The sequence below is a fragment of the Hylobates moloch genome, unplaced genomic scaffold (genome assembly GCF_009828535.3).
Source record: "Hylobates moloch isolate HMO894 unplaced genomic scaffold, HMol_V3 SCAFFOLD_7, whole genome shotgun sequence".
Classification (NCBI taxonomy): Eukaryota; Metazoa; Chordata; class Mammalia; order Primates; family Hylobatidae; genus Hylobates; species Hylobates moloch.
This window is the reverse complement of record NW_026652282.1, coordinates 50307411-50326183: the sequence shown is the minus strand read 5'-3', so window position 1 is coordinate 50326183 and position 18773 is coordinate 50307411. Positions and strand designations below refer to the sequence as shown.

General features: G+C 38.7%; 1 protein-coding gene across 1 annotated transcript in view; it reads right to left on the bottom strand.

The window, feature by feature from the left end:
* FAAH2 (fatty acid amide hydrolase 2) overlaps positions 1-18773 on the bottom strand; it is a 215236-nt gene that overhangs the window by 177353 nt on the left and 19110 nt on the right. The window contains exon 3 of the mRNA XM_058441321.1: positions 12863-12999. Coding sequence (XP_058297304.1) covers positions 12863-12999 — 137 coding nt within the window. The remainder of the gene's footprint in view (positions 1-12862; positions 13000-18773) is intronic.

Here is an 18773-nt window from a genome sequence, read left to right as displayed (position 1 = left end):
AGGGCTCCTCACCCAACCCCCCTGTTGTGAGGAGTTGGCCTGGGTAAACAAATCCTCAGCATTTCAAAGGAGCCCAAATAACTGATAAGGTACCAACACCAACAATATGTGAAGTTCCCCAGGAATTTTCTCCAAGAGATAACAACATAAAACCTTGAGTTTGTGTCCAGCATAAACCCTGTACCTAATTATAATGAAAGATTTAGAACCTTGCACCTGGTACCGTTGCTTTTCTTGTAACCATTTGTCTTTCAAGTTGTTTATCACTCTGTAACCATTTTGACTGTTTTGATTCTTGCATGTTTTTACTTCTGTAGAATTATTACATTTGAGTCCCCCTCTCCTTCCTAAACCTAAGTATAAAAGTTAATTGAGGCCCTTCCTCCGGGCCGAGAGAATTTTGAGCATTAGCTGTCTCTTTGGCCGCCGGCTTAATAAAGGACTCTTAATTCGTCTCAAAGTGTGGCGTTTACTTAACTCGCCTGGGTACAACACTATGCAGCCATAAAAAAGGATGGGTTCATGTCCTTTGTAGGGACATGGATGAAGCTGGAAACCATCATTCTCAGCAAACTATCGCAAGGACAAAAAACCAAACACTGCATGTCTTCACTCATAGGTGGGAATTGAACAATGAGAACACATGGACACAGGAAAGGGAACATCACACAGTGGGGCCTGTTGTGGGTTGGGGGAAGGAGGTAGGGATAGCATTGGGAGATATACCTAATATTAAATGATGAGTTAATGGGTGCAGCACACCAACATGGCACATGTATACATATGTAACAAACCTGCATGTTGTGCACATGTACCCTAAAACTTAAAGCATAATTTAAAAAAAGGAAAGAAAACAACAAAAGAAAAGAAATCACGAACATTAGCAGCAGAATACCCAACCTGAGAAAAGAATATTGAAGCTTGAAGATTGACTTTTTAAAATAAAACAGTGAAACAAGAATAAAGAAAAAATAAATTTTTAACGAACAAAACCTCCATGAATTATGGAATAACATAAAGAGACCAAATCTAGAATTCATTGGCATTCCAGAAAAAGAAAAAGATAAAGAAGGCAAATTAGAAAATATATTTCAGGATATCACCAATGAGAAAATTCTCCAAACTAGATAGAGAGGCCAACATTCAAATTCAGAAAATCCTGAGAACCCACACAAAATGCTTCATGAGAAGGTCATCCCCAGGACACATAATCATCAAATTCTCTTCAGTTGAGATGAAAGAAAAAAAAGTTAAAGGCTAGAGAGAAAGGGTAGGTCACTTATAACAGGAAGTCCAGCAAACTAACAAGAGACCTCTCAGCACAAATCCTACATTCAAGAAGAGATCGGGGACCTATATCGAATATTCTTTAAAAACAAAAAATGCAGGCAGGGCATGGTGGCTCACACCTGTAATCCCAGCATTTTGGGAGGCCAAGGCAGGCGGATCACAAGGTCAGGAGATCGAGACCACAGTGAAACCCCATCTCTACTAAAAATACAAAAAATTAGCTGGGTGTGGTGGCGGACGCCTGTAGTCCCAGCTACTCAGGAGGCTGAGGCAGGAGAATGGCGTGAACCTGGGAGGCAGAGCTTGCAGTGAGCCGAGTGAGACTCCATCTCAAAAAAAAAAAAAAAAAAAAAAATGCAACCTGGAGTTTCATGCCCAGCCAAACTAAGCTTCATAAACAAAAGAGAAATAAGATCCTTTTCAGGTAAGCAAATGCTAAGAAAATTTGTTGCCACCAGATGTGCCTTATAAGAGCTCCTGGAAGAAGCACTAAATATGGAAATAATAGGTAATTACAAACCACTACAGAAACACACAAGTACACAGACTTCTGACACTAAAAAGCAAAAACACAGACAAATCTGCATAATAAGCAAGTAACAACATGATGACAGCAACAAATCCATATATATCAATACTAACCTTAAATGTAAACAGGCTAAATGCCCAAATTAAAAGGCACAGAGTGGCAAGCCAGATAAAGAAGCAAGACTCCTTGGTATGTTGTCTTCAACAAACACATATTACATGCAATGACATCCATAGGCTCAAAATTTTAAAAATTGAGAAAAATCTATCAAGCAAATGGAAACCAGAAAAAAAGCAGAGGTTTCAATTGGAATTTATTATTATTATTGTACTATAAGTTATGGGATACATATGCAGAACGTGCAGGTTTGTTACATACGTATAAATGTGTGATGGTGGTTTGCTGCACCCATCAACACATCATCTACATTAGGTATTTCTCCTAATGCTATCCTTCCCCTAGATCCCGAACCCCCAGCAGGCCCTAATGTGTGATGGTCCCCTCCCTGTGTCCATGTGTTCTCATTACTCAACTCCCACTTGTGAGTGAGAACATGCAGTGTTTTCCGATTTGTGTTAGTTTGCTAAGAACGATGGTTTCCAGCTTCATCCATGTCCCTGCAAAGGACATGCATTCATCCTTTTTTTTTTTTTTTGAGATGGAGTCTCGCTGTCATCCAGGCTGGAGTGCAGCAGCGCCATCTGGGCTCACTGCAAGCTCTGCCTCCCAGATTCACACCATTCTCCTGCCTCAGCCTCCCGAGTAGCTGGGACTACAGGTGCCCACCACCACACCCAGCTAATTTTTTGTATTTTTTAGTAGAGACGGGGTTTCACCGTGTTAGCCAGGATGGTCTCGATCTCCTGACCTCAAGATCCACCTGCCTTGGCCCCCCAAAGTGCTGGGATTACAGGCGTGAGCCACCACACCCAGCCAACTCATCTTGTATGGCTGTATAATATTGCATGGTGTACATATGCCACATTTTCTTTATTCAGTCCATCACTGATTGGCATTTGGGTTGGTTCCAAGTCTTTGCTTTTATGAAGAGTGCCACAATAAATATACATGTGCATGTCGCTTTATAGTAGAATGATATATAATCTTTTGGGTATATACCCAGTAATAGGATGGCTGGATCAAATGGTATTTCTAGTTCTAGATACTTGAGGAATCGCCATATTGTCTTCAACAATGGCTGAACTAATTTACACTCCCACCAACAATGTAAAAGCATTTTTATTTCTCCACATCCTCTCCAGCATCTGTTGTTTCCTGATTTTTTAATGATCACCATTCTAACTAGCATGTGATGGTATCTCATTGTGGTTTTGATTTGCATTTCTCTAATGACCAGGGATGATGAGCTTTTTTTCATATGTTTGTTGGCCACATAAATGTCTTCTTTTGAGAAGTGTCTATTCATATCCTTCACCCACTTTTTGATGGGTATGTTTGTTTTTTTTTCTTGTAAATTTGTTTAAATTTAAGTTTCTTGTAGATTCTGGATTTTACCCTTTGTCAGATGGATAGATGGCAAAAATGTTCTCCCATTCTATAGGTTGCCTGTTCACCCTGGTGATAGTTTCTTTTGCTGTTCAGAAGCTCTTCAGTTTAATTAGATCCCATTTGTCAATGTTGGCTTTTATTGCCATTTTTTGTTTGATGTTTTAGTCATGAATTCTTTACCCATGCCTATGTCCTGAATGGTATTGCCTAGGTTTCCTTCTAGGGTTTTTATGGTTTTACATCTTAAGTTTAAATCTTTAATCTATCTTGAGTTAATTTGAGTGTAAAAAAGAGGTCCAGTTTCAGTTTTCTGCATATGGCTAGCCATTTCTCTCAGCACCATTTATTAAATAGGGAATCCTTTCCCCATTGCTTGGTTTTGCCAGGTTTGTCAAAGATCAGATTGTTGTAGATGTGTGGCATTATTTCTGAGGCCTCTGTTCTGTTCCATTGGTCTATATATCTGTTTTGGTTCCAGTACTATGCTGTTTTGGTTACTGTAGCCTTGTAGTATACTTTGCAGTAAGGTAACGTGATGCCTCCAACTTTGGTTATTTGGCTTAGGATTGTCTTGGCTATCAGAGCGCTTTTGTGGTTCCATATGAAATTTAAAGTAGTTTTTCCCAATTCTGTGAAGAAAGTCAATTGTAGTTTGATGGGGATAGCATTGAATCTATAAATTACTTGGGCAGTATGGCCATTTTCATGATATTGATTCTTTCTATCCATGAGCATGAAATGTTTTTCCATTTGTTTGTGTCCTCTCTTACTTCCTTGAGCAGTGGTTTGTACTTCTCCTTGAAGAGGTCCTTCACATCCCTTCTAAGCTGTATTCCTATGTATTTTATTCTCTTTGTAGCAATTGTGAATGGGAGTTCACTCATGATTTGGCTCTCTTTTTGTCTACTATTGGTATATAGGAATGCTTGTGATTTTTGCACATTGATTTTGTATGCTGAGACTTTGCTGAAGTTGCTTATCAGCTTAAGGAGATTTTGGGTTGAGACAATGGGGTTTTCTAAGCATACAATCATGTCATATACAAAAAGAGACAATTTGATTTCCTCTCTTCCTATTTGAATATGCTTTATTTCTTTCTCTTGCCTGATTGCCCTGGCCAGAACTTCCAATATTATGTTGAATAGGAGTGGTGAGAGAGGGCATCCTTGTCTTGTGCCGGTTTTCAAAGGGAATGCTTCCAGTTTGTGCCCATTCAGTATGATATTGGCTGTGGGTTTGTCATAAATAGCTCTTATTATTTTGAGATATGTTCCATTAATACCTACTTTATTGAGAGTTTTTAGCATGAAAGGGTGTTGAATTTTATTGAAGGCCTTTTCTGCATCTATTGAGATAATCGTGTTTTTTTGTCATTGGTTCTGTTTAAGTGACGGATTACATTTATTGATTTGCAAATGATGAATCAGCCTTGTATCCTAAGGATGAAGCCAACTTGATAGTGGTAGATGAGCTTTTTGATGTACTTCTGGTTTGCCAGTATTTTATTGAGGATTTTCACATCGATGTTCATCGAGGATATTGGCTTGAAATTTTCTTTTTTTGTTGTGTCTCTGCCAGGGTTTGTTATCAGGATGATGCTGGCCCCATAAAATGGATGAGGGAGGAGTTCCTCTTTTTCTATTGTTTGGAATAGTTTCAGAAGAAATGGTACCAGCTCCTCTTTGTACCTCTGGTTCAATTTGGCTGTGAATCCATCTAGTTCTGGGATTTTTTTGTTGGTAGGCTATTAATTACTGCCTAAATTTCAGAACTTATTCTTGGCCTATTCAGGGATTCAACTTATTCCTGGTTTGGTTTAGACTTGGGAGGATTTATGTGTCCAGGAATTTTTCCATCTTTTCTACACTTTCTAGTTTATTTGCGTAAAGGTGTTTATAAGTATTCTCTGATGGTAGTTTGTATTTCTGTGGGATCGGTACTGATATCCCCTTTATCATTTTTTATTGTGTCTATTTGAGTCTTCTCTCTTTTCTTCTTTATTAGTCTGGCTAGCAGTATATCTATTTTGTTAATCTTTCCAAAAATCCAGCTCCTGGATTCATTTATTTTTTTGAAGGGTTTGTTGTGTGTCTCTATCTCCTTTAGTTCTGCTCTCATCTTAGTTATTTCATGTCTTCTGCTAGCTTTTGAATTTGTTTGCTCTTGCTTCTCTAATTCTTTTAATTGTGATGTTAGGGTGTCAATTTTAGATCTTTCCTACTTTCTCCTTTGGGCATTTAGTGCTATAAATTTCCCTCTAAACACGGCTTTAGCTGTGTCTCAGAGATCCCAGTACGTTGTGTCCTTTTTCTCACTGATTTCAAATAACATATTTATTTCTGCCTTAATTTCTTTACCCAGTAGTCATTCAGGAGCAGGTTGTTCAGTTTCCATGTAGTTGTGCTGTTTTGAGTGAGTTTCTTAATCCTGAGTTGTAATTTGATTGCACTGTGGTCTGAGAGACTGTTGGTTATAATTTCCATTATTTTGTACTTGCTAAGGAGTGTTTTACTTCCAATTATTTGGTCAATTTTATAATTGCAATGTGATGCTGAGAAGAATATATATTCTGTTGATTTGGGGTGGAGAGTTCTGTAGATGTCTATTATGTCTACTTGGTCCAGAGCTGAGTTCAAGTCCTAAATATTCTTGTTAATTTTCTGTCTTGTTGATCTGTCTAATATTGACAGTGGGGTGTCAAAATCTCCCACTATTATGGTGTAGGACTCTAAGTCTCTTTGTATGTCTCTAAAAACTTGCTTTATGAATCTGGGTGCTCCCGTACTGGGTACATATATATTTAGGATAGTTAACTCTTCTTGGTACAAAGTCCCTTTACGATTATGTAATGCCCTTCTTTGTCTTTTTTCATCTTTGTTGGCTTAAAGTCTGTTTTATGAGACTAGGATTGCAACTCCTGCTCTTTTTTGCTTTACGTTTGCTTGATAAATATTCTTCCATCCCTTTATTTTGAGCCTATGTGTGTCTTTGCGTGTGCAATGGATCTCCTGAATACAGCACACTAATGGATCTTGGCTCTTTATTTAATTTGCCAGTCTTTTAATTGGGGCACTTAGCCTGTTTACATTTAAGGCTAATATTATTATTTGTGAACTTGATCCTGAGAGCATTTTTCAAATATTTGTTGGCCACTTGTCTGTCTTCTTTTGAGTAATGTCTGATCGTGTCTCTTGCTCACTTTTTAATGGGTTATTTGTTTATTAGTTGTTGATTTGCTTAAGTTCCTTATAGATTCTGGATATTAGACCTTAATTGCATGCATAGCTTATGAATATTTCCTCCCAATATGTAGGCTGCCTGTTTATTCTGTTGATGGTTTATTTTGCTGTGCAGAAGGTCTTTAGTTTAATTAAGTCCCACTTGTCAATTTTTCATTCAGTTGCAATAGCTTTAGGGAGTTGACCATGTTTTTTTGGGGGGGTGGGGGGAGACAGGGTCAATATAGAGAAGGGTATTTCTTAGGTTTTCATCTCAAATTTTTTAGAGTTTGACATCTTACATTTAAATATTTATCTATTTTGAGTTAGTTTTTGCCTATGGTGAAAGATAAGGGTGTAGATTCAGTCTTCTGTACATGGCTGGTGAGTTATCCCAGCACCATGTATTGAATAGGGAGTCCTTTCCCCATTGCTTATTTTTGTTGGCCTTGACAAAGATCAGATGGTTGCATGTGTGTGACTTTATTTCTGAGTTTTCTGTTCTGTTCCACTGGTCTATGTGTCCATTTATGTACCAGCACCATGCTGTTTTGGTGACTGTAGCTTTATAATATAGTTTTAAGTGGGGTAGTGTGATATCTCTGCTTCTATTTGCTTAGGATTGCTTTGGCTATTCAGGCTCTTTTTAGGTTCCATATGAATTTTAAAATAGTTTTTTTCCAATTCTTTGAAAAATGTCTTTGGTAGTTTGGTAGGAATAGCGTTAAATCGTAAACTGCTTTTGGATGTATGGCAATTTCATCAATACTGATTTTTCCAATCCAAGAACATGAAATGTTTTTGCATTTATTTGTACCATTTCTGGTTTCTTTCAGCAGTGTTTTGCAGTTCTCGTAGAGATCTTTCACCTCCTTCTTTAGCTGTATGCCTAGGTATTCCATTTTATTTGTGACTATTGTAAATGGGATTGTGTGAATCTCAACCAGGACATCATTATGCTACTGATTTACTACACTGATTTTGTATTCTGAAACCTTGCTAAAATCGTTTATCAGTTTTAGTAGGATTTTGGTGGAGTCTTTAGGGTTTTCTAAGCATAAGATCATATCATCAACAGATCAACAGAGAGACAGTTTGACTTCTTTTCCTATTTGGATGCCTTTTCTTTCTCTTGCCTGATTGCTCTGGCTAGGACTTCCAGCACTATGTCAAATAAGAGTAGTGAGAGTGGCCACTCTTTCCTTGTTTCAGATCTCAGGAAGAATGCTTCCAGCTTTTGCCCATTTAGTGTGACATTACCTGTGTGTTTGGTATAGATGGCTCTTATTATTTTGAGGTATGTTCCTTTGATGCCTAGTCTGTTGGGAGTTAGTATAAAGAAGGGGTGTTGAATTATATCAAAAGTTATTTTTCTGCATCTATTGAGATGATCACATGGTTTTTACTTTTAATCATTTATGTGGTGAATCACATTAAATGATTTGCATATGTTGATCCAATTTTGCATCCCAGGAATAGTCCCTACTTGATCATAATGAGTTAACTTTTTGTTGTGCTGCTGGATTTGGTTTGCTAGAATTTTATTGAGGATTTTTGAGTTTATGTTAATCAGGGATATTGGTCTGAAGTTTTTGTTTTCTGTCGTGTCTCTGCCAGATTTTTGTATTAGGGTGATGATAGCTTTATAGAATGAGTTAGAGAGGAGTCCCTCCTCCTCCATTTTTTAGAATAGTTTCAGTAGTATTGGTACCATCTCTTTTTTGTATATCTGGTAGAATTTGGCTGTGAATCCATCTAGTCCAGGACACTTTGATTGGTAGGTTTCTTATTATTGATTCCATCTCAGAGCTCAATATTGGGCTGTTCAAGCTTTCACTCTCTTCCTGATTCAATCTTGGGAGATAGTGTGTTTCCAGGAATATTTCCATTTTCTATATATTTTTAATTTGCATGCATTGAATTGATTGTGACAATCTTTCGTATTTCCATGAAATAAGTTGTAGTGTTATGTTTGTCATTTCTGATTGTACTTATTTGAATATCCTCTTTCTTTTTTAACCTAGGTAACGGTCTAACTTATTTTTGAAAAACAAACTCCTAATTTCATTGATCTTTTGTATAGATTTTTGCATCTATATTTTACTAAGTTCTCTAATTTTAGTTATTTCTTTTCTTCTGCTGGCTTTGGAATTGATTTTTTCTTATTATCGTAGTTCACATTGGTGTGATGTTATATTGTTAATTTGAGATCTTTCCAACTTCTTGAAGAAGGATTTAGTTATACGAACTTTCCTGGTAACAATGCTTGAGTGGCGCCTTAATAACTTTGGTAAGATGTGTCACTATTTTCACTAATTTTAGAGATTTTTTTTTTGTTTTCTTTTATTTCTGCCTTAATTTTGATGTTCGCCTAAGAGTTATTAATCACTTTCTTTGATTTATGCCTTAATTTCAATGTCCATCTAGGAGTTTTTCATGAGAAAGTTGTTTAGTTTCCATGTATTTGTGTAGTTTTGGGAGATCTTGATATTGATTTCTATTTTTATTTCACTCTGGTCCAAGAGTGTGCATGGTAAGATTCAATATTTTAATTTATTGAGACTTGAAGTATGACTGACCGTGTACAGTATGCTCCATGTACAGATGAGTTGAATGTATATTCCGTGGTTTTTGGGTGGAGTATTTTGTAGATGTCTGTTAAGTGTAATTGCTCAAGTGTTGGGATGAAGCCCTGAGTTTCTCTTGTTAGTTTTCTGCCTCGTTGATCTGTCTAACACTGTCAGTGGGGTTTTGAAATCTCCTACTATTATTGTGTGGCTGTCCAGGATTTTTCTTAGGTCACGAAGATTTTTTCTGTGAATCTGAGTGCTCCAAGATTGGGTGCATACATATTTAAGATGGTTTAGTCTTCTCGTTGAATTAAAACCTTTATCATTACATAATGCTTTTCTTTGTATTTCCTGGTTGTTGTTGGTTTAAGATCTGTTTTATCTGATAAAAAGAATAGCAACTCCTGCTCTTTTTTGTTTCCTGTTTGCATGATAGATCTTCCTACATCCTTTCACTTTGAGCATGTGGGTGTCATTACATGTAAGATGGGCCTCTTAGAGAAAACAGATGGTTGGGTCTTGTTTTTTCACCCAGCCTGACACTCTGTATTTTAATTGGGGCATTTAGTTCATTTACATTCAAATACATGTGATTTTATTCAAGTCATGCTATTAGCTGTTTGTTATATAGACTTGATTGCACAGTTGTTTTACAGTGCATGCAAGCTATCAGCTTGAGTGTTTCTGTGACAGCCGGTGTCATTCTTTTGAATCCATGTTTAGCACTTCCTTAAGGGTCTTATGTAAGGTTGGTCTAGTTGAAAAATATTCCTCAGCATTTTCTTGTCTGAGAAGAATTTTATTTCTCCTTCATTTATGAAGCTTATTTGTGAGGATATGAAATTCTTGGTTGGAATTTCTTGTCTTTGGGGATGCTGAAAGTAGACCCCCAATATCTTCTCATTGTTAAGGTTTCTGCTGAGAGATCTACTGCTTGCCTGATGGAGTTCTTTCCGTATGTGACTTAACCCTTCTCTCAAGCTGCCTTTAAGATTTATTTATTTATTTATTTATTTATTTATTTATTTTTGCATTGACCTTGGTGAATCTGATTACTATGTTCCTTGGGGATGGTCATCTTATATAGTATGTGGCCACCATTATCTATACCACTTTGATTTGCATGTCAACCTCTTCATCAAGACTGGTGTCAACTTCTTCACCTCAAATATATTTTCCAAGTTGATTATTCTCTCTCTCTCTTGAGAATGCTGATGAGTCATAGGTTTGGTTTTCTTATATTATTCCACATTTCTTGGAGGTTTCATTCATTTTCTAATTTCTTTTTTCTTTATTTTTGTCTGACTAAGGTGATTTGAAAAAACGGTATTCAAGCTTTGGGATTCTTTCCTCAGCTTGGTCTATTCTGCTGTTAATACTTCCAATTGTATTATGAAATTCTTATAGTGAGTCTTTAAGTTCTAGAAGCTCTGTTTTGTTGTTTCCTAAAATGCCCATTTTTTTCTCCCATCTCTTGGGTCATTTTACTGGATTCTTTGCATTCCTTGGATCGGATTTCAACTTTCTTCTGAATCTCAATAAGTTTCACTGACATCCAGATCCTGAAGACTGTGTCATCTCAGTCATTTCAGACTGGTCAAAAACCACTTCTGCAGAGCTATTGGACTTGTTTTGAGGTCAATAGGGACACTCTACTTTTTGGATTTCCAGAGTTCTTGCACTGATTTATTCTCATATTTGAGGATTGGTATTTCTGTAACTGTGGTGTAAGTTCAGTATAGTTAGTTGGCTATGTTTGTGGATCCTTTCAGAAGGCCAGTGTTTTGTATAGGATTTTTTTTTTTTGATGGAGTTTTGCGCTTGTTGCCCAGGCTGGAGTGCAATGGCACTGATCACTGCAACTTCCACCTCCTAGGTTCAAGCGATTCTCCTGCCTCAGCTTCCCAAGTAGCTGGGACTACAGATGCCCGCCACCATGCCCAGTTAATTTCTTTTTTGTATTTTTAGTAGAGACATGGTTTCATCATGTTGGCCAGGCTGGTCTCAAACTCCTGACTTCAGGTGATCCACCTGCCTCGGCCTCCCAAAGTGCTGGGATTACAGGCATGAGCCACTGTGCCTGGCCTCTACAGGATCTTTATGTGTGTTTGAATTCTTGCACTTGGTTTCACAGGTGTACATATTAGCCAGATGATTGGTGTTGTAGTTTGGGCTGCAATCCAGTAGATGAAGCATAAGAGTAATGGCCGGTAGCTAGGTTAATACCAAGCTGTGCAGCTCTTTTGTATTTCCCTTAGTATGCAGGCATGCTCTTGAGTTGGGAGAGCAGAAAGAGATAGCATCTGCCTCACCAAATCTGCTCCTGGGATTTGGGAGAGCCCCCTGTGATCAATGGTGCTGTGCTGGCATTTCTTTTGTTAGCTATTCTGTACCACCAGCCCTCTCGGGCAGGGGCTGCAGCAGAGAGATATGCCACACTCTATGGACCCACCCTGTGGAGGGAGGCATGCCCCATCTCACGTTGCCCAGAAACCCATGCATCTCTCCCTTCTCAGTGTTCTGGGGTTGGGAGCTCTTCCCCAGCTTCATTACTGTCCACAGATCTCTGCTCCTTACTCTCAAGTAGCACGCTGTAGCCCTGGGTGCACCTGACTGTCCCTTAGCTGGGGTTCGGTTCTGTCTGTGCTAGGGGATCCAATATGCTCCAGGCTAGCTAGGAAAGTACTCAGGTGCATCAATACACTGAGGCTGGGCTGAAGGGGCTGTTATGTGCACCAGCTCCTGCAAAGCAGCTAGGCATGGATGCTGGGAGCGGCTGAAAGGCAGGAAAGCTTGCAGAGCAGATGCACCTCAGTCCCGTGAAGAAGCTGGCTCTGCTCTCTCCTGGGTCAGAGGTCACCCCGGCCTCCACCTCCTCGGAAGAATGGGAAGCCCTGGGGACTGGTGCCTATGGCTACTCTCAGCTGGAGCTGCCCAGAGCACCAAAAGCTTCCAGGCTCCAAGCCCTCTGAAGGCCCATCTCTGCCTCTTCTCCATCAGATCTTCCTGCCAGCTCATACACCCATGGGCGACAAGGGGTCCCCTATAGCTAGGATCCCAAAGATTCCCAGTGAAGGTGAGGCCTCAGTTCCCTCACTGACCCCTTGCGCAGGAGCCATTTAAGGCCAGGCTTCGGTTACTGATTTTAAATCTTTCTTTTCATATATACTCACTGAAAGCCATACATTTCCCTCTAAATACTAATTTAGCTACATCCCATAAGTTTTGTTAGATTATTATATTTTTTCTTTCAGTTCAAACGTTTCCTTGTGATTTATTTCTTTGACTTATGGGTTATTTAAAAATACGTTGTTTACTTTCCAAATATTTGGGATTTTCATTTACTTTTGAAGCTAGCAGGAAGTTACAAAATAAGAACTGTATTACAGAGAAAGCACAGGTATTTATCAGAATTCAAGCTTGGCTTTAGCCAAACTACTTTAGGGTCATGAGCCTCAATTTTCTTATCTGAAAAATGAGATCAATAATACTATTCTTATAAGTTTGCTGTAAGGATTAATGGATACTGAACATAGTGCCCCCATATGCCATACAGAGCTAACAGACGATGACTATTATCATTTCTTTTCCCAATGGAACTTGCTGAATATTTCCTCTCATTTCAAAACTGAGGAAGCAGCATGAGTTAGTCTTTCACTTTTATAACATCCTTTTTAGTTTATAAGTTTAGAAAATGTAGCAACTTGTGAATTAAAGTCAGGTAGCCAAAAGTAAAAGAATAGTACCTTGTACCTGGAAAGCTTCCTTGACTGTCAAAGGAACCCCAAGGAAGGGCCATTTATTTTCCAGGGTGGCTTCATCTTCCTGCTTCTCTGCAAGCTTTTGATCTACAGCATGAGCCTCCTTCATTGCTTCCTCAAACCTAAGAAGAAATAAAACAATGCAAACTTTAACTAAACAAGTCATCTGACCAACTTTATTAAAAGAATACCCATATCAACATGTTAATATGTAATCAACATATTAAAGTTAATGTACTTGTCAAAAGCCTTATAAAGCTGACCGTTTGAGCCAGTGATTCTCCTTTTAGGATCCATCATAAGAACAGTAATCCAACCTAGTAAGAATTATCCATACAGAAAGCTGGTCAGTGCATCATTATTTATATTCGAAAAACACATAAAATCTCCTTGTCACCAAATAAATAATTATAGATATCTACAACAGACAACTGTATGGCCAATAAAGGCGGTGTTGCGTAAAGGCCATAAACAGACACTTCTCAAAAGAAGTCATTTATGCAGCCAACAAACATGCAAAAAAGCTCAACATCACTGATCATTAGAGAAATGCAAATAAAAACCTAAATGAGGTACCATCTCGCACCAGTCAGAATTGCAATTATTAAAAATCAAGAAACAACAGATGCTGCCGAGGCTACAGAGGTAAAGGAACGCTTTTACGCTGTTGGTGAGAATGTAAATTAGTTCAACCATTGCGAAAGACAGTGTGACAATTCTTCAAAGAACTAGAACCAGAAATTCCATTTGATCCAGCAATCCCATTATTGGGTATATACCCAAAAGAATATAAATCATTCTATTATAAAGATACATGCACACATATGTTCATTGTACCACTATTTACAATAGTAAAGACATGGAATCAACCCAAATTCCCATCAATGGTAGACTGGATAAAGAAAATGTGGTACATCAAAAAGAAATGAGATCATATTCTTTGCAGGGACATGGATGGAGCTGGAAGCCATTATCCTCAGCAAACTAATGCAGGAATAGAAAACCAAACATTATATGTTCCCACTCACAAGTGGGAGCTGAAAAATGAGGACACATGGACACAGGGAGGGAAACAACACACACTGGGGCCTCTCAGGGGTGGAAAGCGCATCATATAAAATAGCTAATGCATGCTGGACTCAACATTAGGTGATGGATTGATAGGTGCAGAAAACCACCATGGTACACGTTTACCTTGTAACAAACCTGCACATCCTGCACATGTACCCCAGCACTTAAAATAAAATAAAATAAAATAAAAAGTGGTGTTTCCTAAAAGTTTTACTGCCCTTTAGAAATTCCTGTGATGTAACGTCATTTAATGTAAGTGAAAAGAGAAGGTTATAGCAGTATATTCCTAGTATAACCTCAAACATGTGAAACTCGTAAGCAAAACATTAACAGTGAATAACTACTCTTTCAGTGCTATGATTATAGGTAATTTTTTGTTGCTTTTTGCAAATGTTCTATAATGGACATAATTACAGCAATTTCCAGAATGAAATACAATAAGTCAATATGCCCAAAAGAACAAAGTTTAAATGTATGTGGTAATACAATCACTAAAGTATGCAATTCCAGTGTGATTTCTCAGTATCTCAAACATTAATTCTTGAAAATGAAATTTAAAATCCTTCACATAACCTTTCATGTGACTTAAAATAACTTTAATAAAATATCTTTGGGCTCACTGGAAATACCAATGACATTTATTGATTGCTTCAACAAATATTCAAAGTATTAAAAAAGAATATGATAATGTCTATGCTTTTAAGATGAATAAAAATTAAGGAACTCTCATTTCCTAGTTTTGTGAACTATGCAAGCTCTTTTATTTCACTGGATTTTAGTTGCTTCAATTGTAAATTGGGGACAATAATATCTACCTAACATGGTGGTAGTGAGGATGCATTGGGAAAATGGATATAAAGAACTGTTGGAAGTTCCTAAAAAGGAGGATTTTTTACTGTCATGTGTATATGACAATATGCTAGAAATGGAAGAGACAGGAGTTATAGAGCATGCCAGGATAATGATGATAATGATATTTAACAATTAATGATATATTTCAGGTATTGGGCAGTACTTTAAATATTGCACAGTCAGTTAATCCTGACATTCATGTGATGTAATAAACAACCTACAGAATGGGAGAAAATATTTACAAACTATGCATCCAACAAAGATCTAATATCCAGAATCTATAAGGAACTTCAACAATGAAACAAGCAAAAAATAAATAACCCTATTTAAAAGTGGGCAAAAGATGCGAACGGACACTTCTCCAAAGAAGATAGACAAGCAGCCAAGAAATATACGAAAAAATGCTCATCATCACTAATCATCAGAGAAAAGCAAATAAAAACCACAATTAGATATCCTCTCACACCAGTCAGAATGGCTATTATTAAAAAGTATAGAAACAACAGATACTGGTGAAGCTGCAGAGAAAAGGGAATGTTGATGGGAATGTAAATTAGTTCAGCGATAGTGGAAAGCAGTTTGGAGATTTCTCAAATAACTTAAAACCACCATTTGACCCAGCAATCCCATTACTGGGTATATACCAAAAAGAAAATAAATTGTTTTACCAAGAAGACATGTGCATTTGTATGTTCATCACTATGCTATCACAATAGCAAACACATGGAATCAATATAGATGCCCATCAATGGTGGATTGGATAAAGAAAATTTGGTGTATATGCATCATGGAATACTACACAGCCATAGAAAGAATGAAATCATGTCCTTTGCAGCAACATGGATGCACCCAGAGGTCATTATCCTAAGCTAATTAACACAGGAACAAAAACCAAATATCACATTGTTCTCATTTTTCAGTGGGAGCTAAATACTGGATGCTCATGGCCATAAAGATAGCAACAACAGACACGAGGGACTAACAGATGGGGAAGGGTGTGAGCGAGGGAAAGTTTTGAAAAACTGTTGGATACTACACTCACTATCCGGGTGATGGGATCATTTGCATCCCAAACCTCAGTATCACACAATATATTCATATAACAAACCTGCACATGTGCCCCTTGAATTTAAAATAAAAGTTGAGAGTGGAGCCAAGATGGCTGAATAGGAACAGCTCCGGTCTACAGTTCCCAGCATGAGCAACACAGAAGACGGATGATTTCTGCATTTCCATCTGAGGTACCAGGTTCATCTCACTAGGGAGTGCCAGAGAGTAGGCGTAGGACAGTGGGCACAGTGCACCGTGCATGAGCCGAAGCAGGGCGAGGCATTGCCTCACACGGGAAGCACAAGGGGTCAGGGAGTTCCCTTTCCTAGTCAAAGAAAGGGGTGACAGACGGCACCTGGAAAATCAGGTCACTCCCACCGTAATACTGCACTTTTTTGACGGGTTTAAAAATGGCACACCAGTAGATTATATCCCGCACCTGGCTTGGAGGGTCCTACGCCCACGGCGTCTCACTGATTGCTAGCACAGCAGTCTGAGATCAAACTGCAAGGCGGCAGCAAGGCTGGGGGAGGGGTGCCCGCCATTGCCCAGGCTTGCTTAGGTAAACAAAGCAGCTGGGAAGCTCAAACTGGGTGGAGCCCACCACAGCTCAAGGAGGCCTGCCTGCCTCTGTAAGCTCCACCTCTGGGGGCAGGGCACAGACAAACAAAAAGACAGCAGTAACCTCTACAGACTTAAATGTCCCTGTCCGACAGCTTTGAAGAGAGTAGTGGTTCTCCCAGCATGCAGTTGGAGACTGCCTCCTCAAGTGGGTCCCTGACCACCAAGCCACCTAACTGGGAGGCACCCCACAGTAGGGGCAGACTGACACCTCACACGGCCGGGTACTCCTCTGAGACAAAACTTCCAGAGGAAGGATCAGGCAGCAGAATTCGTGGTTCATGAAAATCCGCTGTTGTGCAGCCACTGCTGCTGATACCCAGGCAAACAGCATCTGGAGTGGACCTGTAGCAAACTCCAGCAGACCTGCAACTGAGGGTCCTGTCTGTTAGAAGGAAAACTAACAAACAGAAAGGATATCCACACCAAAAACCCATCTGTACATCACCATGATCAAAGACCAAAAGTAGACAAAACCACAAAGATGGGAAAAAAACAGAGCAGAAAAACTGGAAACTCTAAGAAGCAGAGCACCTCTCCTCCTCCAAAGGAATGCAGTTCCTCACCAAAAATGGAACAAAGCTGGACGGAGAATGACTTTGACGAGTTGACAGAAGAAGGCTTCAGACGATCGAACTACTCCGAGCTACAGGAGGAAATTCAAACCAATGGCAAAGAAGTGAAAAACTTTGAAAAAAAATTAGATAAATGTATAACTAGAATAACCAATACAGAGAAGTGCTTCAAGGAGCTGATGGAGCTGAAAGCCAAGGCTCGAGAACTACATGAAGAATTCAGAAGCCTCAGGAGCCGATGTGATCAACTGGAAGAAAGGGTATCAGTGAGGGAAGATGAAATGAATGAAATGAAGCAAGAAGGAAAGTTTTGAGATAAAAGAATAAAAAGAAACGAACAAAGCCTCCAAGAAATATGGGACTATGTGAAAAAACCAAATCTACATCTGATTGCTATACCTGAAAGTGACGGGGAGAATGGAACCAAGTTGGAAAACACTCTGCAGGATATTATCTAGGAGAACTTCTCCAATCTAGCAAGGCAGGTCAACATTCAGATTCAGGAAATACAGAGACCACCACAAAGATACTCCTCAAGAAGAGCAACTCCAAGACACATAATTGTCAGATTCACCAAAGTTGAAATGAAGGAAAAAATGTTAAGAGCAGCCAGAGAGAAAGGTTGGGTTACCCACAAAGGGAAGCCCATCAGACTAACAGCAGATCTCTCAGCAGAAACTCTACAAGCCAGAAGAGAGTGGGGGCCAATATCAACATTCTTAAAGAAAAGAATTATCAACCTAGAATTTCATATCCAGCCAAACTAAGCTTCGTAAGTGAAGGAGAAATAAAATCCTTTACAGACAAGCAAATGCTGAGAGACTTTGTCACCACCAGACCTGCCCTAAAAGAGCCCCTGAAGGAAGCACTAACCATGGAAAGGAAAAATCGGTATCAGCCACTGCAAAATCATGCCAAATTGTAAAGACCATCGAGGCTAGGAAGAAACTGCATCAACCAACGAGCAAAATAACCAGCTAACATCATAATGACAGGATCAAATTCACACATAACAATATTAACTTTAAATGTAAATGGATGAAATGCTCCAATTAAAAGACACAGACTGGCAAATAGGATAAAGAGCCAAGACCCATCAGTGTGCTGTAGTCAGGAAACCCATCTCACCTGCAGAGACATACATAGACTCAAAATAAAGGGATGCAGGAAGATCTATCAAGCAAATGGAAAACAAAAAAAGGCAGGGGTTGCAATCCTAGTCTCTGATAAAATAGACTTTAAACCAACAAAGATCAAAAAAGACAAAGAAGGCCATTACATAATGGTAAAGGGATCAATTCAACAAGAAGAGCTAACTATCCTAAATATACATGCACCCAACACAGGAGCACCCAGATTCATAAAGCAAGTCCTGAGTGACTACAAAGGGACTTAAACTCCCACAAAATAATAATGGGAGATTTTAAAACCCCACTGTCAACATTAGACAGAATAATGAGACAGAAAGTTAACAAGGATACCCAGGAAGTGAACTCAGCTCTGCACCAAGCAGACCTAATAGACATCTACAGAACTCTCCACCCCAAATCAACAGAATACACATTTTTTTCAGCACTGCACCACACCTGTTCCAAAATTTACCACATAGTTGGAAGTAAAGCTCTCCTCAGCAAATGTAAAAGAACAGAAATTATAACAAACTGTCTCTCAGACAACAGTGCAATCAAGCTAGAATTCAGGATTAAGAAACTCACTCAAAACCACTC